This window comes from Falco rusticolus, chromosome 3 (genome assembly GCF_015220075.1).
Source record: "Falco rusticolus isolate bFalRus1 chromosome 3, bFalRus1.pri, whole genome shotgun sequence".
Lineage (NCBI taxonomy): Eukaryota > Metazoa > Chordata > Aves > Falconiformes > Falconidae > Falco > Falco rusticolus.
The window spans coordinates 96,386,052-96,410,723 of record NC_051189.1 but is presented as its reverse complement, the minus strand read 5'-3'; the positions used below and the strand labels follow the sequence as shown (position 1 = coordinate 96,410,723).

At 40.8% G+C, this 24,672-nt stretch overlaps 1 protein-coding gene across 6 annotated transcripts in view; it reads right to left on the bottom strand.

Annotated features, from left to right (window-relative positions):
- Positions 1-1,022: 1,022 nt before the first annotated feature.
- The window catches only part of NUP153 (nucleoporin 153), a 46,337-nt gene continuing 22,687 nt past the window's right edge, over positions 1,023-24,672 (bottom strand). For 2 of the 6 annotated variants that reach the window (XM_037382380.1, XM_037382381.1), the window contains exons 9-23: positions 23,330-23,446; positions 20,252-20,398; positions 19,741-19,793; positions 17,434-17,569; positions 15,719-15,856; positions 14,886-14,978; positions 14,571-14,661; positions 14,181-14,300; positions 11,957-12,571; positions 9,733-9,927; positions 8,295-9,137; positions 6,253-6,621; positions 4,281-4,553; positions 2,626-2,785; positions 1,023-2,156 (exon numbers count right to left, since the gene is read on the bottom strand). In XM_037382380.1, coding sequence (XP_037238277.1) covers positions 2,072-2,156; positions 2,626-2,785; positions 4,281-4,553; positions 6,253-6,621; positions 8,295-9,137; positions 9,733-9,927; positions 11,957-12,571; positions 14,181-14,300; positions 14,571-14,661; positions 14,886-14,978; positions 15,719-15,856; positions 17,434-17,569; positions 19,741-19,793; positions 20,252-20,398; positions 23,330-23,446 — 3,435 coding nt within the window. In that variant the 3' untranslated portion in view covers positions 1,023-2,071. The remainder of the gene's footprint in view (positions 2,157-2,625; positions 2,786-4,280; positions 4,554-6,252; positions 6,622-8,294; positions 9,138-9,732; positions 9,928-11,956; positions 12,572-14,180; positions 14,301-14,570; positions 14,662-14,885; positions 14,979-15,718; positions 15,857-17,433; positions 17,570-19,740; positions 19,794-20,251; positions 20,399-23,329; positions 23,447-24,672) is intronic. The other 4 variants (XM_037382383.1, XM_037382382.1, XM_037382384.1 and 1 more) reach the window with 4 other exon arrangements.

Below are 24,672 nucleotides of genomic sequence, written 5' to 3'. Positions count from 1 at the left end.
CACCAGTGGCTACAACTTTATTGCTACCAGTTCAGCTACAACCACCACCCCCCTCCAGAGCCACTGAAGAAAGATACCACAGTTCAAGAACAGAGAGCCTGTCAGTGGAAATGTGTGTACAGCATGCTGCTGGGAAAGCTGGTTTTTTGTCTCTTACACAAGCTGCGTGGAAGGTGATGGAGCTAAGGGGAAAAAGTGAAATCAGTGGCAATTTTTAGATTTAAGACATCTGGAAATACATAACTGAACATCCTTCCACAGCTACAGTGGCAGGATATGGCTGAGTAGCAGCTTCTATGTGTGATTGTAAAGCCTAGTTGCTATTTTCTTTTTATATTAATAGTGATTGGAGCTCTACACGTGCAGACACCCCTGTAAACAGATGTTAGCCTTTGTCCTGGCACGTCTGCTTGGTGGTTGGAAAAGTATCTCCTTGCACAGGACAGTGCAAGTGCTGAGCAGCACTGGGGCAGATGCAGAAGTGCTCGCAAAGCACCCAGCACTGCCTCTGAAGGCATTTAAAGCTGACGCGATTATCAGGGCTTTCCAGTTGTAGCTGTAGCAAGCACTGGGATCTCAATCACAAACGCAGCACTGTGAAAGTTCAGCTGCCGTCCCCAGCCAACCAAGAGCACTTCCTCTCCTTTTACTAGAATAAAGCCTGTTCTCTAAGAAGCTCCTCCAACTGCTACAGAAGTGGAAAACCCACAAATTACTCATTTACAATCCGGTGTACTTTTTCCTCTTCAGTGACAATGGTGGTAAATGTTTGTAACACTAGCTTTTTCTTTAAGAGCGCTGTAAAAATGAACTGCAGCCTGCCACACTGACAAACGGCTCCACGCTGAATATACAGTAAAACTCCCCCATCCTTCGAGCAGGGAACCTTCGACTAATTTAAGAGTCTCTAAAATCAGTGTCACTGGCAAAAAGAAGAGGCTGGAGAAAGCACAGGACGGCGCTCAGGTTGAATGAATTATCTCACAGCTGCAGCTGCCTTTCTGGAGAGTTAAAAACTGACAGACAATATTTCATAGTTTTTATTGATGGCATTTATCCCATGGTTTAACATGTTAATTATACTGTAATAAACATGGCTTTAATATTAAACTTTTCCTTATTATCCAAAGTCACCACAGTCCATTTCAGTAAATATAAAAATATATACTTAATACTTTGTACAATACTGGTTTTTGGTCCAAACAAAAATGGATCAGAAAAGCCAATAAACTTACTTTAAGAATTCCCAATTTTAAAGATTTTCTAAATGGATTTAGGCAACTTTGAATAATGGGATTTACATAAAATCTGAGACAATACTAAACAAAAATGGCCGTAACACACAAAATTAAAATTTCAATTTCACAGATTTGTTATGCCAAAAAAGTACATAGAGAAACAAAATTGTATTTACACATTTCATAATAAAATAACAAAGGCGAGACAGGTGATAAAGGGCTGTAAGAATGAAAATATAGAAATAGCATATAATTATTAAATGAAGAACTACAGATCTAACAAGTCCTTAGCATGGATCATCCTTTAATCAGTCTTCCTCTATCAGAAAATTTTAGTGCACGATACACTCAAACTCACTCACTTCACACATACACCGGCACAAACTCAGCATAGAAATCATTCGTTATCAACATTCTCTACTCTATACAGCATCCCTCGCTGATATAATTACAATTTCGAGGCGTCAGTAAACGCAGATGAGCGCACATAGTGGTGCAGATGAGGAGGTATTGTACAAGCCATTCACTGTGCAGGCTCTACTCACGGCTACAGCCAGACCATGCCGAGTCAGTGAAAGAAGTAACTTGCTGGAGTCTAAAATACTTTTGCTTGAGAACGGCCCTGTTGCCAACTCTATTCGTTACCAAAAAAAAAAACAAAAAAAAAAAAAAACCCAAACCTAACGGGGGAGGAGGGAGGGAAGGAAAGGGCAGCAGTTCTTTTGTATCTTTAGGCAGATCCGACTTCAGCTAACCCAGCATGAGGTACGATCCCAACAACTGAACAATGCGGGGTAGTAGCTGCTTCCAAAGTTGCTTTACCCATCGGGCGATTATTTTCTACGTCTAACTGCAGTCTTTATCTTCCGACCAGAAACCGAAGATCCAGAGGCAGAGAAAACATTTTTCCCATTAGTCCTATCAAAAGAAATTAGTAGTTCAGAGTTTAGGACAGCGTAGCTGACAATTCAGTAGCAGCACTGAGTAGATACTCCAGAACAACTGTTTCATAGTCTTGTCTCACTAGTTACCAGCTGGCAACAAATGGCATAATGATGAACAGGAAGGAAGAGAGTTCCAGAAACCAAAACCAATTAAATCTCTCTTATTCAGAAGGTTAAGTGGCAGCGTCATGGCTAGGTACGGATTTTACCTTTCAGGAGCCAGACCCTTTCCCGTCACGCTGACGAGTGACCTTTCTGACAGCTAGGCTCCTTGCAGGCACCGCTGCCCAGTTCGCCAGCCGGGCTAACGCAAGGCAGGTGCCCAATCTAGCGTCAAACTCCGAGGTTCATCTGAACACCTCACGATTTAACAGCGGCAGAGGCTGGACACTGTCCACCGATACTACCCGAAGCTCAAGGGAAATTCTGATACGGTCTCTTACCCCACTGTAAATGCTGCAGGCTGGCTGAACGGAAATCCCGAAGAGCCAGAAGGCTGGGCCGGTGCTGCCAGCGCAGGAGAATTTGCACCAAAAGTAAATATTCTTGGGTTACTTGGAAAGTTGAAATTAGAAGTATTGCTTCCAAACTGGAATACAGAACCTGGGAAGGCGCGGTGGAAGCAGAAGGGAATAAGTTAAAATTTGAGCTCATCCTTTCCAGCAAAATCTTCATGTTCCTCCCACTACCTTTAATGATTTTATTTTTTTATTTTTTTTTTTACAGGTCACTCAGGATTACAAGGTGGGGGGCACCAGAAGTGCCAGGTTACTACAGGAACAGTCCAGAGAAGAATTCATTCACTTTAATAGAAAATCTTAAAGGGACTCTTAAAGTAACGCTGCTGGCACACCCCTAATGAATTGCGCACTAACTTCTGTACCACCATTAAGTTTATACCTGTGCATACTGAAGTTTGTATTAATAAAGTCTTAGATTATAGTGTTGAAACATGTAGATTTATATAAGTAAACTTTGCGTCCATGCAGTCGATACGGGGACTCCCTCCCATTTAACATGCAAACACAACACCTCATCTTAAAACAAAAAAACCCCAAACAACCAAACAAAAAAATCCTATCGTCAAAGTAATTGTTAAGAAACACACAGATTTTTATCTTTAAATTGCTACCTGGTACAATGAAAGACTGACGGAGTAATGTGGTTTACCAGATAATCTAGTGACCAGGACAAAAATGTCGGTTACTTTTAATGGAGGCCATTTTGTAAAACTTCTGAGAGGAAAAAAGGAGCCTTTTCCCTTTAAGTATTTTATGTGATGAGATCAAATATGTATGTACTGGCAGCGTTTTTCTTTTTGAGTAATTACTAGTATTTATCTTTCTTACATATAAATTTTAAGGATCATGCTCTGCTCCCCTCCCACAGTATTTTATACTTCATTAGCAAAAAGAACTTTATTTAAAGTCTTAGCCCATCAATGCTTAAAAATAATTCTGACCATACTCTCACACAGGAGGAGCCCCCAATCCAAATAATTTGCGGAAGCCTGGTAATGAAGTCAGATAACTTAAGAACTACAACAGATCCAAAACCAGTAATTTTGCAGCGCTTCTGCCGTTCTGGTTTGTACAATCTTACCAGTGAATACTCCACGGTTTTCTATTTATTTTCATTTATTCATATTCATTTATTCAAAATGAATAAGATTTCTTTTATTTCATTAAAGGATTCATTACATAAATATTTTTATTTTAAAAATAAAATATTTATTTAAATAAGAGGATAATTATTATTCATGTATTCGAAAAATATTTTTTTCATTTAATCACTAGATTTCTCAGGAAAATAAACCCCAATATTTAGTGGTAGTGTTGCGCCCTCCATGTCTGCCAAGTCCCTTGTGCAGACTTACTGTGCGGCTGGCACAGCTGGGGCTCATCCTCCGCAGCCCCGAGCGAGACACAAGTGACTTAACTCTCTACCCGTTATTTTACAGGGGGCAATTCTCACACTTCAATACGCGCACAAGGCAGAAGTCTTCTTTCCCCATGTAATTTAAGGTGCACTTTGTGATAAATAAAATAAAATACAGGATCTCTGAGACCAGAAGGGCGGAGGGATGGTCAGCACTCACCGGTACTGGGGGTAGCAGAGCCAAAACCCGGCTGCGGGGTCGCTTGCTGCCCGAACACCGAGGGCTGGGTGCTGCTCGTCACCGCGCCGAAGGCAGGAGGAGCAGGCTGAGCACTAGCTGAAAACAACGTTGTCGACAGCGATCCAAAACTTGGGGCGCTGGGCTGGCTGGACCCCTGGCTCTGGCCAAACGCCGGTGGCTGAGTGGCACCAAATGCTGGGCCAGCAGCAGGCGCTGGAGGCCCAGAGCCAAACACAAACGAAGAGGACGCCCCTGGGGGAACAGAAGAGAAATGTCAGTATATGCCAGGTTTTTTTCCTCCCACAAAATCAATCTACAAAGGTCCTGAACCCCCATGTTTCCCAAGTCTGGAAGATGAATACTCATCTCAATTTCCAACTAATTGTGTGAGTAAATAAAACGAATACCGTGTCAGCCACAACAGGAATTGCACCTTTTCTTGTCAGTAAGATGAGAAGCACCATGTTTACAAGAATCGGACAAATCTCAAACACACTGGCTGCCTCAACTTGAATCACTGTGTTAGCATTCATGTTCCAGAAACAGACTGCCACGGATACGACATTTTCATTTGTATTTACTAAAAGCTGTTCTTATCACCCACGGAGAATACTAATTTTTCAAACATGCAAAACACAGCTCCTCATTTATTAGGATCAGGAGAACATGAATCTTTCTTGTCAGCAACTGCACCCCTCCCTACCCAAGTGATCACCAACTTCCAGAGGCTAAATCGAGCTTGCAGTCATCTCTCCGTACTCAAGAACTTGGGTTAGCAGCGTAGCTCTCTATGCAACAGCCAGCCAGCTCATTTGTTTAGCTGCTTCGGCTCTGCATAGCCAGCAGAAATAACAAAATGAAAATACGTGACTGAACAGTGACTCTGAACGTACGCAGCAGATGTGCCACGCAAAAGGGACATTTGAAACAGCACTATTAATGCGATTTAAGCAGCCTTCATGCAACGGAAAATACCCTCTGTTGCACCGTAACTTGGAATGGCTGACAGTTTTTCTTTCCAAGAAGATGAACAGATATATGGTAAAAGTTAATGCAGGCTTCTGCATTAAAAAAAAAAAAAAAATACTTTCTGAAAATGAGTGAAATACAGCGTTGCCCACTAACAAAATGACACTGAAAGTTACTGATTTGTAAGCAAGTTAAATTGATCTGCTGGCCGTTGTAATTTAGGACCGTTTTCTCCGTTTCTGATAGCCAAAGAAGTGTGCAAATTTAATTTCTGTGAATGACAAAGGTAAGCAATCGGATCAAACCAGACGAAGTCCCTTCCTCACAGGTTCAATCTTACTTCCAACATACTGCTAGGCTAGCAGGAATACAGATGATTTGGTGGATTTCATCTTGTGTCATACTGCTAAATTCATACAGTGAGGTAACATAAAACATGAAGAAACTTTCAAGATTCTTATCTCTGTCTTCTCTAAATTGCCAGAAGATTAACAAACATTATGCTTGTTAGGAACCAATCCTTAAGCTGTAGCAATTGTGCATAGAAGTACGGTGTTTATATATACTTGTGAAGGAAGGGTTTTGCAGACCTTTACATTACTTACAACCATTGACAGTTTTAGGTAGGGGAGAGAAAAATCAGCAAAGTTGTAATTCTAACTTTAACTGCAAACACTGGACCGATAGTGAGAAGAAAGGAACTATCATTCTCGTGCTGAGAAATTCCTATGCAAACTGAAATGCAGTAACAGGTTGTCCTTTGTACAGAACAATGCTGCCACCAGTTCATTACTAAACTGTATTTCCTAAATTGTGAAAAACCGAGCCCCAATTTATATTGTTGAATATAAATACTCAGTATTTTTCTGTATTTCCATGCATTTGGCCTACACGTTCTCCAAAGTAAAATATTCCGGAAACACTATTTTCTTGGTCCACGATGTAACAGCAAAATGAGAGGAGCATCTATTTAAAAACGTACCTGTGGAACTCGATGTGGTCGTGGCTCCAAAGGTAAAGCCTGAATTCGCTGCATTGGTACTGCTGGCTCCCGGACCAAAGAGAAATGAAGCATGAGCCGTGCCAGTGCTAGAAGATGTGGTTGCTGGTTTGTTTTCTTGAGAGAAGCCAAATGACTGAGATGCTGCAGATTCTGCGGAACTGCCAAAAACAGAGCTGCTCACAGTGTTACTGGGTTGTCCAAACACGAAGGGAGCGGGAACCGGCAGAGGATTTGAGGAAGAGAGCGTGCTGCCAAACATACTGCTGCTGTTGGCTGAAGTGGTGGGTACGACTGTGCTGGAGGAACTAGAGCTCAAGAAGCTGAAGGATGGCTTTGCTGCTCCTTGATCTGAAAGGAAGAACAGTACATAAACCACCACAGAAATGCCAAACAAACTACAGCAAAGAGGCTCCTGTTTCAATGACCATACAAAAAGCAATCCTGAGTGACACCTCAACTACTGTCGCCTACCTAAGGTCCAGATTTAATGTGCTGATTGCTGCCATCCACAATTAAAGGAACGGAAGAATTGCAAAGAACAAGGACACCACCGCAGTCAAGGCTTCACCGGTTACAAACACCAACCCCTGGCTGTCGTTACCTGAACCAGGATTAACCAGCACTTCTAAAACTCTTCAAACAAAATGGATTTCAGATGTTCTTCGAACAACAACATCAATCACCTGTAACAGTTTTACGGCTTTACTAAATGGAGTATTGAAAAACGCTGTGATACACTTTCATGTGTAGCTTGTTGGAAAACATAGCCCTGTGCCTACAGCTTTAGGTCAGGCAAAGCTTCCCATCCCCCAGCCTAATGCTTCCAAGCTTCATTGTTCTTAGGCACCTCCAAGACCTGCTTTCAGCAGTAGCAGAGAGCAACCCTCCATTAAGACCACTGTTATACAGTACTGAATGCAGTTCTACATACTTAAAATAGAGCTATCTTTTTAAAGTCAGTCATTCTTCAGCTTTCCCTAAGCTACTGGTCTAATTCTCATTATTGTGATTTTGTTTTCAATTTCCCCATTGTGCTTTTTTCTAGCAGTTACGGTCCCTTTTCACCTATGCCGTTTTTAAGGGACTGTAACATCCCTAAGAATGCTTGTTAAAATTTCCCTTTTGCACAAGGTGCTTCATCACATTTCCGTATCTAAACCAAGCTCCAAAGCTTTACTTGGCAGGTAAAAAAAACCCAATCCAAACCCAACCTCAACCTCTGCCAACCATCTCCCCTCCCCCAAAGCCCACAATCCTCCAAAAACCTGTCTGTTCAGTAGCAGTTCCACTGTAAGAATACTGTCATTAAAACCAGTATAACCATACATACTGCTTTTATTCAGGGTTACTAACTGACGACCTTTTCCATAACACTTCAGAAGTTAGAAACTCATTCTGTTCTCTAAAAGACAGTCGCCAAGTCACACAAATGGAATTTATCAACCAGATTTTTTCCACACCGTGATCGTGTGGATTCAATCCTCCACTGCAGACTTTCAACAAATTAAAGGAATACAAATCTGTGTAATATCTATGAAGTGATTTTTATACCTTTGTAGCAGTAGAGAAACAGCAGTACACCCTGTGGCACAGCCGCAAGTACATGGGAATAAGTTATTCCCCCCCCCCCCCCCCTCATTCCCCTTCACTATGACAAACGATCCCAGTGTGAGGCCTCGATACTGCGCCGTACCACAGCTTCTGTTACCAGCTTTGCTGCTGCTCCTGAGACAATCCAGCTTCTGTGCTCATACAAGCAGCAAGCCAGCTTCCATAAGGTGTGGCCATTTTTTTTTGTCTAAACCTCCTGTTAAAACTCATTGAAGTCTAAAAAGGAATTGCTACATATTGTCTGCACATCAACAACCAGAACTAAAGGCAGGCTGCAGGTAGTAATTAAGTCTTTTCTGAAGCTCTAAGGCACGATATACACCAAATCCCATGGATTTTGTCCAGTACGGCCTCAGAGTTATTATTTGATGGATACAAGTAGGCAAGACGACAAAAGACGTTCTGTTTACCTGAAGTACTGGTTTGTGCCCCAAACGCGAAAGATGGCTTTGCCTGCTCACTTTCCTTCTCTGATGGTTTAACAAAACTGAAATTGAACATAGGTTTTGCTGTGCTCTCCTCTTTGGTATGCTCAGCGGTCCCAGCTGAAAAGATAGGTTGTGCCTTTAACTCTTCATTGTCAGCTTTCTTTCCAAATGCTAGTGAAGCAGCAGAAGTGACAGAGTCCTGTTTCTCTTCTGTCCTTCCCAAAACAAACTGTGAGGCAGGTGCAGACTCCACACTGCCGAAAGAGAAGCCTCCCTTTGTTGAAAGGGTGTCATCCTTTTTCTCATCTGATTTCTTAAATGGAAACGCAGGTGATGCTCCCTCCTTTTCTGCCACAGTTCCAAAAGTGAAGCCACTGACTCCAGTCTTATTCTCATTGGTAGCTATGGAAGAAGTCGAACTTGTGCCAAAACCAAAGCCTCCCAAAACGGGTTCCTCTTTCTTCTCCTGCTGTCCCAGGCTCGCTGTCCCAAACTGAAATGTTGAAGGAGCCTGACTGCTTGTAGATGGAAGTCCAAAGGTAAAACTGTTAGTTTTATTTTCTTTTTTACTGTCATCTGATTTAGAGTCTGAGGAAGAAAGTCCAAATTTGAAGTCCCCTGAACTAGCAGGAAACTTAAATCCCCCAGTCACAGTGTTGGAGGATGCAGATTCGGACGCAATGCCAAACTTGAAGCTCCCCTGTTCTCCAAATTTAAAGTTTCCTGTGCTACCCAACGTATGAGCAGATTCAGAGGAGGACGACTGGACACCAAAGGTAAATGATGGCATTGCAGCATTTGTGGACACAGGAGCAGTACCAAATCCTGCAGAAATAAGCAATAATGTTACATTTGCCATATACGGTGTAATACATAATACAGGCTTCAGCTACATGGCTGGGATTCTACTCCTAAGCTTCCTAGAGTGAAAACCATTTAACAAAAAAAAACAAAAACAAACCCACATACAAAAAACCAAGCAAAACACAAACACAAAACAAGTAAGAAATCTCCGCACTCCCTCTCTACATAACACCTTTTCGCAATGGTACTCTTCTGTCCTCCACCTGGCTTTGAAAAGTATACTGCTAACTTCTGTAACCGATCATGCTTTTTAGTCAAAACTCCAGATGAGTAATACACAAGGCTTGAAAAGAAAGATGTGGTTAATCCAAGCTCTCCTCTAACAAGCATTATCTTTTTCTGCAGAAAGGGTGTGGAAACATAGGCACATCACCTTACTCAAGCAATATTCCTAGACAAAAAATGAATGGTTTTGCCATACCTCAACGGAAAAATAGCTGCACTTAAAAAAAACCAAAAAAACAAAAAACCAAACACACACCACCACACAAAGCAAAACCTAAAGAAAAATATAAATTGCAGACTGCACACCTTTGGTTTTCTCATTTAATATTACCTTTGACCTCTGCTTTGGTGCCTGGCTTTGCACATTCACAGGCTATACATTTTGTGGCTTCCGCTTTGTTTTGGACCAAGCAGACCTCACAGTCCCAGCTTCCTTCGGGCTTTTTGAATTTGTCTAAATCCAGAAATCCTCCAGAAGAAGCAGAAAACGTAGAAACACTGCTACTGGTGACAGGCACTGAACTCCCTTAGAAATAAGCAAGACAGTTAGTCATTCTGTTTAAATGAGAAAGTGAACACAAACTTCTTAAGAAGCTCTTATTACTAAATCACAAAGCAGATAAACAGAACAGTAAAAAAACAAACCACAAGTTCATTTCTGTCAAGCTCAATCTGAGAGAGTAAACAACAAATATATAAAGATTATATATAATCTTTATATATATATAATATATAAAGATTCTTCTTTATAATTATGTATGATTTTAAGCATAAATTGAACCAATGACATTTAAAAAGCAACTGCAGTTCATACAATATAGCAACGCAGCCTACTTCAGATGTAAACTAAAGGCACTGTATTCAACTAAAACTACTAAAAGAATTTCTGGTGACACGAGTAACCCATAGTCAAAATTACCACCACTCAAGTTAACAATCACTGTCAAGCGACATGAGGCTGAGAATTTACCAGAAAGATTCATCACAAAATCACAAAGACAGACACGTTCAAAACTACATCATGACAAAACCAAAAAAACCCCAAACAACAACAAAAAAAAAAACACCAGAGAAGAACATATAGCTCTTAAACCCACAACTGTGTTTGCTGCACAAGCTACACTGTCTCCAGCAGCCTCCATGAAGAGGCCCAAAAGATAATGCTCGCCTTCTGATTTTTCTCCCCTTTAAAGGGCAAGTTGTCACTTGATGGTGCACCCTGACAGAACCCTTCAGCTCTGTAACTGTGAGGACCGAAGTGAACATCCAAAAAACACAAAAGCATCCACATAATTGTTATGTTTACCTACAGTTTTAAACCACTGAGGGTGGCATTTAAAAGAGGCAGAAGATAACGCCTCAAATTCAAAACAGTAGAGACAGGAATAGGCCTTCTCTTCCACAGCATATCAGAGAATTTTAATCCTCCCACTTTAGTTGCTTCACTCGTCCCCTTGACAGATGCAATCTAACTGTGCAATTCTCTGTACCACGATGGTCATGGCAAACCCCTCACACTTGCAAAATTCCTCCTTGCAGTGGCTAGAGTCTCAGACAAAAGCACCAGCTGATCACTCTGAGGCTCAAAGTCCATGAGAATAAGCTCCCTCTGAAATTCATTATCTCAAGAAATTACACCATTACTGTACAGCATGATTGCAAAAGCCCAGTCTAGTCCATCATAGTTGTTCCCCCCCATCCCCCCAGATATACTTGCAAAGGTGTTTTTTGACATATTAAGAGCCAATGCAAGTTAACATTAAAATAATTATTTGTGCTTTAAAACCAATAAACTCACCACACTCTTAATCAATTACAACAATCACATATAATGGGAAGCAAGTCAGCAATGCACTGAAGGCGGCACCCACCTCCCCCAGGCCTGGAAGGACCTTGACATTCCAGAACAAGCTCACTCACGTTCTGGGGCTACCGCTGGCCTCCATAGGCATAGCTGAACATACGGTTTCAGCTTAAGATGACCAGTTAAAACTACACTGTCTTGAACTCTGGCTTCATACCTCACCTCTGCTCAATTACACACAAATTCTGAGTGGAGACTTTTTTCAGGCATGTTCTGTAAATACTGTTTCTACTTATGCTTTGAAAGAGAAAAAACCCCAGTAATGTTTTAACTCTGAAAGTTCACATTTTTCCCCAAAGAAAATGAGTAAATCTGTTTTAAGTTAATTAAGGCATCCAGTTTAGTCATCTCTCCCCACCAGCTGCAGAGCAGGGTATATCTGCTTCAGCTCAGCTCTGCACTAATACATTTCACAATCAGTTCAATTCATGTGACATGGAATCTGGGCTGAGACCTCCAAAGTGCCTGTACCCAACCAGTCCTGCAGACAGCCACTAATCCCATCCTGTCTGGCATACAGCCACGCTGCTGAACGTTTATCGTTTGGTTTTGGGGTTTGTTTGGTTTGGGTGGGTTTTTTTGGTTGGGTTTTTTTTTGTTTTTTTTTTTTTTTTTTTATACACAACATATTTTATTCTGTAAAGAATGCACAGAGGCTGAGACCGAAACAACAGAAAAGAGAAGAACAAACCTGGTTTCTCGGACTGACAAGCTACACATTTGCTGTCTTCTGCCTTATTTGATACAAGGCACACCGCACAGTCCCAAGAGCCTTTTGGCTTGTTAAATTTGTCTCCAAACCCCAAAGTGACTGCTGTGTCAGTGCTGGTGGAAGACGATGTCACTGTCACCGAGTTGTCTGTGACCACTGGCAATGTCAGAGCAGGCATTACTCCCGTTCCAGGCTTTGGTGTCTCACATGCTATACATTTCGTAGCTTCAGGTTTGTTCTGGACCAGACAGGTATCACAATCCCATGTGTTGGGTGCTGTTTTAAATTTGTCTTCAAAGCCCAGTGTCCCTGCTGTAGGGACGGCTGCCTTAGAGGCGACACATGGACTTGAGCTTATTGTCTGTTTCGTACTCTCAACTGTGGACACTTTAGCAGCTTCGCATGTTACACATTTGCCATCTGTAGTTTTGTTCTGCAGACATGGGTCATGTAGGTCAGACTGCCAAAATGAGGATGCTTGTTTAGAGGTGTCTTTAACTGCAGAAAAACTACTTATTGCAGGCCTTGTATAGACCACTGTGCTTGTAACAGGCTGTGCAGATGTTGGAGAGTGTGTTTTCACAGACGTAAAACCTAGTAAAAAAAAAAAACCAAAACAACATAAATAGGAAGAGATCTTACTGATGAAGCAGGACCCTCACCACATGTAAATTACTTATAATACAAAACTGCATGAATTTAAACCAAGTGCCAACGGTTACAACTATACATCCTGACTAACCACAAGAGGAAGTCCCTGGAAATCTTATCCAAAGGGATGAAATTTCATATGCTGCACCAGGACACAAAAGCACATTTATTTAAAGCTCAATTTAACTCTTCATTTCCAAGAAAGTTTTAAATACAAATCCTCACTGGTAGATACAAATGTGAACAAACAGTACTGAAAGCTGTCTGTCTGTCCTAGACTAGAAATAATCCAATTCCATTTTAAGACACCATGCCCGATCGAATCAAATTTCTAAAGCTGCTCCTGCCATAGTACATGACTCACATTTACTTTAGTAGCTGTACAGCCGTTAATACTGGGAGCAGCAATCCACATGGTATTTCCCCACAGATTCTGAGAATTAAGTAATAAAAATTAAGACAACAGAACAATTGTTACCTATAATCTTTGTTCAAAACGTACTGGACGCAGGCCAACTCCTTATTTAAAGGTGCCAATTTTAACAGAAAACAAAAAACACCAATATGGAAATACTAAAAATAAATGCTACACCGATGCATCTTAAATAGCAGCACAAGTTACTTTTAAAGCCAAAATTATTATTTTTTTTTTTTTAATTATTATGTTGTTTTGGTGTTAAGAGTTTTTTTACATCAGAAGTGGAGCCTTTGACCAGTGTGGATTTAGAATCTGCTTCTTTTAAAACTGATAAAGCAAATTAATGTCACTTCACTCACAGATGTTTCCTTAAACAAAACACACAGTATATTTTCTCTCTTCTTTCTTTTCAATATAAAAAGGCACTATCGTCTTAAGTAGTATATAGATTTGTCACTTTATAAAAAAAATAGTCCTGATGGAACTCAAGGCTATGGGAAAAGATCAAATTCAATAGTCCTTGTTCTTAAAACAAAAAACCATCATCCACACACACACTCTTCATTAAACAGTTGAAAACAACTGCAATTACTTAAAAATTAGAAAAGGGTCTTTAAAGTGAAACAGCCCACTTTAAATTTACACTTGAACCCATAGTAACTGCTATCATTTAAGATGGAAAGATTTGCAGTTTTTGAAACACATTTAGGAATGAAACTGTCTTTACTATTCTTAATTTCCAGAGATGGTGAGGGTGGGAGAGGAATGTAAAGCATTTTACAAAAATTTCCATTCCAATTCCATACATTTTATTTAAAATGAAACACTGATTATTTAAATAATCCTCTTTATACTTCATTTACAATTACATCCTGAAGCAATGCATCTGGTTTGAAACTGCAGTTTTCCTTTCAGCAATAAAAGCCACTTAGGACAGAAGGGGAGATCAACCCTAAGAGATGCAGCATTTAATGTAATGCTTTCCTGTGTTTGTATTTACAGCTAATATTGCACTAGCTGTGACAAAGTGGGTGGGGTTTTTTGTTGTGGTGGGTTTTTAAAAAAAAAAAAAAAAAAATTCAATGCAGTTACACGGTTACATATTTTTTGCGATATCTTAGATCGTTATCTCACCAGGGCTTTTTAGAATGTCTAACACACTTCCTTCCTTTAAGACCTTCACAGGTTTGGAGGGGCCATCGTATTCTTCTTCTTTTTCCTTCTTATTGCTGATGCTGTTTACAGTGGCAGTATCTTTAAAAACAAAACAAAAACCACCCTTCATAAAGAAATCCACTTATATTTACATTTGCTAGAAACTAGGATTTCCAAGTTTCATGCTTCTCATATAATTCTACCTTGTTTACAACAGTTTATAATTACCATTTGGTTAAAAGCAGATCAGTCACTGAAAACATATTTTGCCTGGAATTGCTAATATGCTCAGAAAGGATGGATTTACTGTTTGATACACAAAACCAGAAAATCAGCACTTCAGATCTGAAACACTAAAGTTTCTGTTACCTAGAGTAAGGAAGGACATCACTGGTGTATCACTGGATCCAGAAAGCTCTGCTGATTTTACAACAGGAACACTAAATGTAAACCCCATCTGCTATGAAAAAGAGATATTTTTCAGATTCTTGAATCAAATTTCACACAAAAGTAATAATCTGAAATCCAGGGTTCAACCTTTTGGTATACATGCTGGATGACAAATTATAAGCCAGAAAACCTATATATTTGTTTTCCCCACTACCAGGGCCAATTCTGCTTTATTGTTCTTCAATATTCTACTAAAGCCTTGAGAAGAGGTTGAACTTTATTTACTTCACTTACAGACAATGGAGGTAGCACTTCTGCCTCAGTAGATTTCACAATTGGAGATGAAAATCTGAACACAGGACTGCCAACATTACTTGCTGGTTGTACCTGTATTTTCAAAAGAATTACGGTTTGTATGTAAAAGAAAAACATCCTGGTGAAACAACAGCAGGTACCTGAATTCACTATCTAACAGACATTCTGCAGTCAGTCAAGAAACCTGATGTTTGATATTTCTAACCCACAGGTAAGAGTTATAATAAACGAAAATGAAGCTTGCAAGTGAGCATACAGTACAGTATCATCTAACAGAGATGCTACTTAGATCTGAATATATTAAGTATATGGAAAAGCAGACCAAGCAGCTTAAGAACGTCAAACTAACTCAGCTCAATTGTAGTCAGAGCTTCAGCAAATACCTCAACGTGTTAAAGCAAGTAATCTGGTTCAAAACATACAAAAATACCTCAAATACTCTGGAACAGATGAATGTTTATTTTACTGCAGTGATATTCCAATTATCACACCCTAGGCTCACGTTCTACACTAGGCTTGTGACCACCATTAATGCTACCTCTAATTTAATAACTTAACTTGGCATAAAATCCCAACAAAACCTCCACAGCATTTGAAGCAGTTATACAATTACATTAACTAGAACTTCGCAAAGTAAAAGATGCACAGAGGTCAAATCAAAAACTACATGCCTTTCCCCGCTTCCAAATTGGAATACAACCCCGAGTGAAAGTTGGTTAGTTTCACGAGCACCATGGAAGAAGTTAACACGCAACAAAGTAGATGTACACTCATCACAAAACAGTACTCACAATACACAACCAAAGATTTACCTTGTTCATCACTGCTGTGGAAACAGTGCTCGGTGATGATGAGACACTACTACTGGTAAGGAAAGTAAAGTTGAAGGAAGGCAGCGATGCAGTACTGATGGGTAGGGGTACTTTTGGTAGTACCGGTTCCTCCACTTCCTAGGGGGAAATTTTAATTGTAAATTTTAATTTTACGCTTTTACAAGACCTACTACCTTCCTACCCTGTCCCACTCTTAATTTCTTATCCAAGTTAAATATAACAGAGGTATGTACAGACTAAGACAAAGCACGTTTTCAAAAGGAATCCTAACCTCCCCACCTCAGTCTGCCATGTCGTTTTAATTTATGGTAGACTTCTTTCTATGCAATACTACATTCATAACATGTCCAGTAAGAATACCAAAAATTAGCTCAACATTGTTACCTGTGTAGAACAGGGAGGGGCACAGATCAGATTTATTTTTCTGTACTTTAGTTATTCAAGGTCTAAAGAAACATCATCCTTTCTAATTACCCTCTCGTCTCTTCAATGAAGAGTACACTCTCATGACAAATGAGAAAGTGTTCCTCTTGTGAAATTAGGTAGGACAGCTGCCAACTTTTCTGAAGTCACTACTGCAGTGAACTTGGAAAAAGATAATGTTTAAAGAAGTATGCGGGGTCCTTCAGCCCCCCAAAACCCCAAACCAAAGCACCAAACACCAAAAAAGGAAGCCTGACTAGCAGCACAGAAGATCACATTCTGGTAAATCCTGTCATATCTCGTGTATCAGAGTACACACTTCCAACTCAGAAACCACTGTACCTTAAAAACTTCTGTCTTATCCTCACCTCTTAAACTGTTTGATTACCAAGATTAGATCAGTTAGGGTTTAAATGGGAACAGCAATCTAATCACAATTTGCACAGTAGTACCAAGATCTACCCAAAAGTGACTAAGCAGAGATACATATTGCTACTACAGAAATTTAATGTCTCCCACATCTTGCATCTTCTACAGTTTTGATCTGAAGACTACTGGACCTTGGTATTCAGGCCATTTGTATTATTAGAAACATTCTCTAGTATTTACTATTTCTTCATTTTGCATCAACCAGAAGACTGATGTAAATTTTTTATTTAAGATCCAGTGGTAGGGAACATCCAATCAGAAAAATAATCTCCAGGATAGTCATGAACATAGTTTTATTAAATGGCCTTTTCGTACTGAAACAGGGAAAAAACTTCTCACAATGGGTTTGATTAAGTGACAAAAATTGTGAATGATCATTAACAGACATGCGGAACAATTTCTTCTGCTTTGGACTCTTGGCCTCTATCTTTCTACATGACTTAAATATGAAATAATAAATTAAATAAACTTTTACTTACTTGGCACTTGTTTCAAACATTATTCCTTTATAAAAACCCTACAAACCTCCACCAAAATTTGTTCATTCAACTGCTGATGAGAAACTTTATAATATGAAGCAACTCCAAGATAATATGGCTCAAGATTTAAAAAATATAAACCCAAAGTTTAATAATAATAAAAATATTGTTATATACATTTTATATTATTTATATAAAACATATAAATAATACATAAAAAAATATTGGAGCCTGCCCTGAAACCCACAGCAAAAAAAACCCACAAAACTGAAAGGGCATTATTATAGATCACTATGAACCAGTAACACTGGCAATACATGGCTAGTTACTTCAGTAATCTCAGCGAGAGCAAGAGTCCCTTACCTCTTGTTCTTGTCCAGGTTTTGATACATAGTGTACCCCTCTTTCCCTTCTCATCTTGCCACCGCCACCACCAACTCCTCCTCCTGCAGACAGACCATTGGATGCAGGAGTACTGAATTTGGGGTGGGTCACACTGCTGGCACAGAATAACAATACATAGGTTGAGAAAGGGGAGGGGGGGGAAGAAAAAAATCAAAAAATCAACTTATCAAATAATTGTTTCAAGCTATTATAGCCACATTTAGTCCTAGAACTGATACCACCTAATCAGAATCTGAAAAAAAACTGTTCCCCGAGTTGCTAATGCTGGTAAATACGTGATGTTCCAAAACAGCAAAAGCTGCGTTAACAAAAGCAGCAACGAGAAGGACATACATAAGAAACAGTCACAACATCCACAAAGGAATGATGACTAAGCCAGAAGACCTGAAATAGAAGAACTGATTTAGACTTATTTTCTAACATTTCCTTTTAATAGCCCAGACGGTGGAAATGTTGACTGCCAGTTCTTTGATTCTGTGATGAGCATGAATCTTTGCAGGGATCTAGAAGAACAACTAAAAATATAGGGGGGGGGGGGGGGGGAGCATGTGTGTGTGCACGCACATGGAATGCTGCCAGCAGCTCTTATGGAATAGAGCGGCTTAAACTTGTGCGGCAAGATAATACAGCAAAAGCTGCAGAAGCAGCTCTGGCTTATCTTGAGGCCAGAGGTGTGTTTGGGTTTGCCAACATTCCAGAAGTCTTTTCAGACATGAACACAGATCCCTTTTGTAAGGCATACAAAGGCATTTCTCTGCTCATTACAAAAGCCTAGATCCAAACCAGAAAGATTTCCTAATCCAAGTGGGAAGGGAAAAGAAAAAGAAAAAACAAAAAAACCTTCATAACAAACAAACCAACGAATCCCAAACCCACATCACACCCCAAAACACAAGTGAACTAGGGAGTAACAACAATAAAAAGCAGTATGGCATCAAAATGAAGTATCCCTGGAAAAAGTTCCATATCAAAGCTTATCGTGCAGCCAAGCAGCCAGTCATTATAAAAGTACATTTGATCACACTGGATGATACCAGGTCAAGTTTCCAGAAGACTGAGGAAGAAAATTAGTCTAAACTTGTCAGACACTTGCAAACAGTCTGCTTAGCACTGTAACCACTGTGAGTAAGCCAGATCCTTAAGGCCATATGCTCAAAATTTTCTCTAATCCAAACTGACAATCAATTCAAATTCTGAAAAAAAACCCAACCCTTCTGTCAAAACAGAGCTTTATTCTGACAATTATAGCCTGCCTATTATAGTCCATATTCCTCTTTTCTGTTAAGACCTGTCAGCTTCTAAGGGGCAAAGACAGTTTTCTGTCTTCAAGCAGGTATGTTCAACCTACAATTCTGACCCAGGTTTAAAAACTATTTAGCCTTTGGTAGGCTGAACAGAGATGTACCAAAGTACTGCAGGTTAGCTGCACGAAGGGACTCTGGCCAACTGCCTCTTACCAGTGTTGTGTTCCTGCTCCAGAACATGACAGTCAACAGACTAGCTTTATAAATAATTTTTTTAAAAGGACCATCTACTCTACAGACAAAAGTAAAACACAGCAGTAAAACTTGCGAACCAAATAAAAAGCAGCAGCGGTTTTCTGGTTCTCCCTTCTACATGGAGAAGAAAGGAGTTCCACCGAAGAAAATTTAGAACAGTTTGAAAACCCACAATTAAAACCCGACATCTGCTTGCACCTACGCCCAAACTTTAAAGCCGATCTCTTACATCCCTGAAAAAGTCGCTGCTGTGAAGTCAAACTATCAGATGCCAAAACAAAGGGTTGGTTTGGGAGTTTTTTTGCAAACCAAAGAATGCCGAAGGCAACCGAAGAATTGCTTGGAAGATGAACAGAGACAACAAAATATGATTCCCTGGTATTGTTCTTTGAAAGGGACAAATCATCCAAGAAAATATACTCTTTGAATGCAGAGTGTCTTAATTCAAGTTCAAGCAGTACCCAAAAGACTAGTGGCCCAGAAGAGAGAGCCATCAGTGTTATCTGGAGGTGGGTCGTTCTACCTAAACCAAACAAGCAGTGTAACGCAGGATAATCTCCTCAAGAAGAAAAACAATTAACGCTCCTGGAATTTTGTGTTTGAGAGACAAGTTGGCATTTGGCCTCAAATGTTTCTAGAGGGCACCCATTTTTTCATGCAAACTCACAGACTGTTACTGCCCTTCAAAAGACGACAGGCATGCAGACTGTAGCACCAGAGAGCACTTTCTTCTTTCAAGTATTTTAAATTAATAGATTTGTCATACCTTTCAGATGGTTTTATTCTCTGTTCTGCAGGAGAACTCTTCTCTCTCATGCCCTGCAAGTTAAGTTTGATTTATTACAAGATTTACCTGAATGTATTTATAAACTATATACGAAGCAAAGACAACCAACCACACATGTTTTGTGCTGGTTTTTATTTATACCACTAAATACACCTCATCTACTTAAGCTTATTCCGCAACCACTATGACTATCCACTTTGATCTCTGGCCTAAAAAGCCCACAGATTCAACACCTGGTCATTTTTACATTCAGATTGATAGTGAAACCATAGATATTTTTTTTTTTTTCTGAAAGAGATGCCAATCTTGTTTTAAGTAAAGTTTATCAGGGACTCCACGTGCACCAAAGTGATCAGAACGGGTAATTGTCAGAAATCTCACTCAGAGCTTCTGGCTCTTTGCCAAAAAAGAGCCCCTTAGTAGAATAACTGGTTAGAGACACTCCAAGCTTGTAAAAAGCAGGCAGATAACAACCAGAAGATTTACTTACTTTGTGCTTTATATCCACCCTCTGGTGAATTTTGCTGGAATCAGTAGCTGGAGTCAGAGATGGTTTAAAATACTGGGTCCGACTCCCTGACAGAGAGATCGCCTTTGGTGTCACGAGTTTCTGGACAGGTGGGTGCTGTGATTCCATCTTTGAAAAGGAAGCAGAGATCAATTTATCCTTACACTGGCCCTAATTACCACAGCATTTACTGATTAAAAAAAGTTACAGAACTATAAACCTCCCATCAGTCTCAGCACCCACTGAAAATTATTTGGAAGTGTTGACTGCATTCAGCTTGCAGAGAGAAACCACCAGAAAACCAGTTATGAAATCTAAAAAGCTATAGAAGTAGCCGAAGTCTGACTGAATCACATTTCAAAATTTGGCAGTAAACTTCACAGACAAAATCATTCATGTTACTATAATGACAATAACTCATGTTACTTAATGTACTTCCATCTCTTCCTCTCCTGTGCCCACATTGTGGTATTTTTTTTACTGGCTTCATCCACCAATTTACCATTCAAAGTGTTAAGCAGCCAATTATACAGGCTTCTGGGTTTTAGTTTTCCTACATTTTCCTCCTTTGAAGTTACACTTGAAAAAAAAAAAAGTTGTAAAATAATTTTAAAAGTCTCATTCATTATGTTCCAGTGTTTTAGATTTGCATTAGATGCACTTAAAAATACTAGTTTGACTTTCCTTGTCAAAGCATTTTCAAAAACAAGCGTTAATTTTTAACAGAAAGCACTGTACGTTCTGTAAAACTGGTGTAACTGAATCGTTAAACAAGACAAACCCCAAAAGGCTACAAGGTTTACCAAAGGCTCCATCTGCAGTCTTAAGGATCAGAAGAATCAGACTTAGGATGCATGCTATTATTTAAATTAGTATCAACAGAAAACTATGTTTATAATAGCTTTAATGTCACAATCTCTCTCAAATCTTGGCAATAACATTCATGCTGCACTATCTACAAAGGGAATAAAAGTATTTCTTGCTAAAAATTGTTATACTCATTTTGAAACCTTGAGTAAAATGCAATTTATTTGTTTACAAACCCATTTTGAACAAAAGATAGCGCACTGCTATTTTTAAATGTAAACAGAGTAGAATTAGAATAAAATAGTTAAGTTGGAAGGGACCTACAACAATCACCTAGTCCAACTGTCTGACCAGCTCAGGGCTGACCAAAAGCTAAAGCATGGTAATATGGGCATTGTCCAAATGCCTCTTAATTACTCAGCAGGCTCAGGGCATCAACCACCTCTCCAGAAAGCCTGTTCCAGTGTCTGACCACCCTCTCACTGATGAAATGCTTCTTTATGTCAGGTCTGAACCCTCCTCTGACTGATGCAGCTTTGAGCCACGTGTCCTCTCACTGGGTCCGGGAGAGATCAGCACTTCCCTCTCCGCTTCCCAGGAAGCTGTAGAGAGTAACGAGGTCACCCCTCAACCTCCTCCTCTCCAGACCAGACGAACCCAGTGTCCTCAGCCACTCCTCACAGGACGTGCCTTCCAGCCCCATCACCAGCTTTGTTGCCCTCCTCTGGATGCACTCGAGGACCTTCACATCCTCCTCACGCTGCGGGGCCCAGAGCTGCCCACAGCACCCGAGGCGAGGCCGCACCGACGCTGGGTACAGCAGGAGAACCACCTCTTCGGACCGGCTGGTTACGCTGTGTCGGCTGCACCCCAGGACACGGTTTGCCCCCTGGGCTGCCAGGGCACTGCTGACTCGCACTGAGCCTGCTGCCAGCCAGCACCCCCACCCCCTGCTGCAGGGCTGCTCTCCAGCACTCCTCTCCCAGTTTATACCCGTGCCCAACATTACTCCATCTCACGTCACAGAATCATAGAACAGGTTGGGTTGGAAGGGACATTCAAGGTCATCTAGTCCAACCCCTGCAGTGAGCAGGGACATCTTCAGCTAGATCAGGTTGCTCAGCCCTTTCCAACCTGACCTTGAATGTTTCCAGGGATGGGGCATCTACCACCTCTCTGGGCAACCTGTGCCAGTGTTTCACCACCCTCACCATAAAAAGCTTCTTCCTTACATTTAGTCTAAATCTGCCCTCTTTTAGTTTAAAGCCATTACCCCTTGTCCTATCGCTGCAGGCCCTACGAAGAAGTCTGTCCCCATCCTTCTTACAAGCCCCATTAAGTACTGAACGGCTGCAGTACGGTCTCCCCGGAGCCTTCTCCTCTCCAGGCTGAACAGCCCCAGCTCTCTCAGCCTTTCCCCACAGGAGAGGTGTCCATCCCTCTGGCCATTTCCGTGGTCCCTCCTCCGGACCCGCTCCAACAGGTCCGTGTGTTTCCTGTGCTGAGGACGCCAGAGCTGGACGCAGCCACTCCAGGTGGGGTCTCACCCGAGCGGAGTAGAGGGGCACAATCCCCTCCCTCGCCCTGCTGGCCACGCTGCTGCTGCTGCAGCCCAGGACACGGGTGGCTGGCTGGGCTGCAAGCGCGCATTGCCGGCTCATGTCCAGCTTTTCGTCCACCAGTACCCTCCAGTCCTTCTCTGCAGGGCTGCTCTCCACCTCTTCACCCCCCAGCCTGTATCGATACCGGGGGTTGCCCCAGCCCAGGTGCAGGACCTTGCACTTGGCCTTGTTGAGCCTCATGAAGCTGATGTGGCCTCACTTCTCAAGCTTGTCCAGGACCTTCTGGATGGCATCCCATCCCTCCTCAGGCATGTCAACCACAACACTCAGCTTGGTGTCATCTGCAAACCTGCTGAGGGTACACTGGATCCCACTGTCTATTGATGAAGATCCAGCATTGTCTCTTGTTCAATTTCACGCCATTGATGGACTATCCAATGCTCCAATCTATTCAGGCCCCTCTGCAAAGCCTCTTGGCCCTCAGAGTCAACAGCACCTCCCAGTTTCATATCATCAGCAAACTTGCTAATGGTGCATTTAATTCCTGCACCCAGACCATTGAGAAATACATTGACCAGCACTGGCCCTACCACTGAGCCCTGAGGAACACTGCTGGTGACTGGTCGCCAGCCAGACGTAGCCCCCTTGCACCCAGCCGTTCCGTCAGTTCTTCACCCAGCACACCACGTACCTGCTCATCCACAGCTGGACAGCTTGTCCAGAAGGATGCTGTGAGGGACAGTACCAAAAGCCTTCCTACAGTCCAGAACACTATATCCACCACCCCTTCATGCACCAAGCAGGTGACCTTATCGTAGAAGGATATCAAATTAGTTAGACAGGAATGTACAGTGAAAAAAATAAAAGTTACCCAGTTAGAAGTTCAATACACTAAGAGGTATTCTGTCTGGTGCAGACCCTTGAAGTAAGAAAAAGTCAACCAAACATACCTGCAAAAGTATTTTGCCTGCATGCTCAAGTGTTCTGTCAACCATACATTTGCTTTAGCAGGAAGACAGACAACCCTCTCCTCCCCTTCTCATCAAGGGCTTCCCTTGCCAAACCTTATGAATTCTACTATTATGAATAGACAATTTCTCTACTTTTATCCAGCGACAGCTGTGCGCAACATTCGCTTTCTAACTGACGTCAGGCTGTACACACTGCAAATCTGGTCGATCTTTCTTAATGCCTCATCACAGGTGTAGTTCCACAATTTAACTGAGAATTCGTACCAGCTTTGTTTTCAATTAATTGGATAGTATTTACAGTACAGAAATTACATGCTCTACTTTTCAACATTCTTGTAATTTAGCATATGGTGAAAGATGGTACAGGAAATCCAAGATGTTTGTAAACTTTGAAGTGACTAAAAGTACTTATACTTCTAATCAAGAAATTAGCATAGAAACTTCTGGAGACATTCTGTCCATTTTCTCATTAAAACAGCAGATGAAAACTTTGCACAGAAGAAAACCCACACTTTTGTTCCTTCATGTGCCTCATCTTAAAGTGGCCTTTTGTGGATTTTACAATGTAATAAACTCCGTAATACTACAAATGGAAGTGATTTAAAAACATTACTAGTTTTAATATTTTTTTTAACAAAGGAGATAATGATTCACTACAGCATTATCACCAATTCAGTGCTGCCTCCAAATAGGAATTAGGAACACCGATGTTAAAGTGACAACACTTAATTTTCCTTCTTCTTTTTTGAGCAGTAATAAAAAAAGTGTTACTCTTCTGCTCAAAATGAACATGGAAATCTGCACAAGGTCTGTATGATCACTCAATCAGTATTTTCCTATTTCTGATCATTTCTGCAAGAGAAATCTTTCCTAAACAGAAACATTAACAAGCAACTTAACCCCAAGTTGCAGGACAAGGTAAAACACTAATTTGTGTGTTATAAAGAAGTCATTCTTGATTGACACATCAAGACACCACCACATAAAAAAATAATGTAATTCTCAACCTGAGTAATCTTCACAGTCCTTCATCTAGCGTGGGTAGAAAAGACACTTTTAGCAA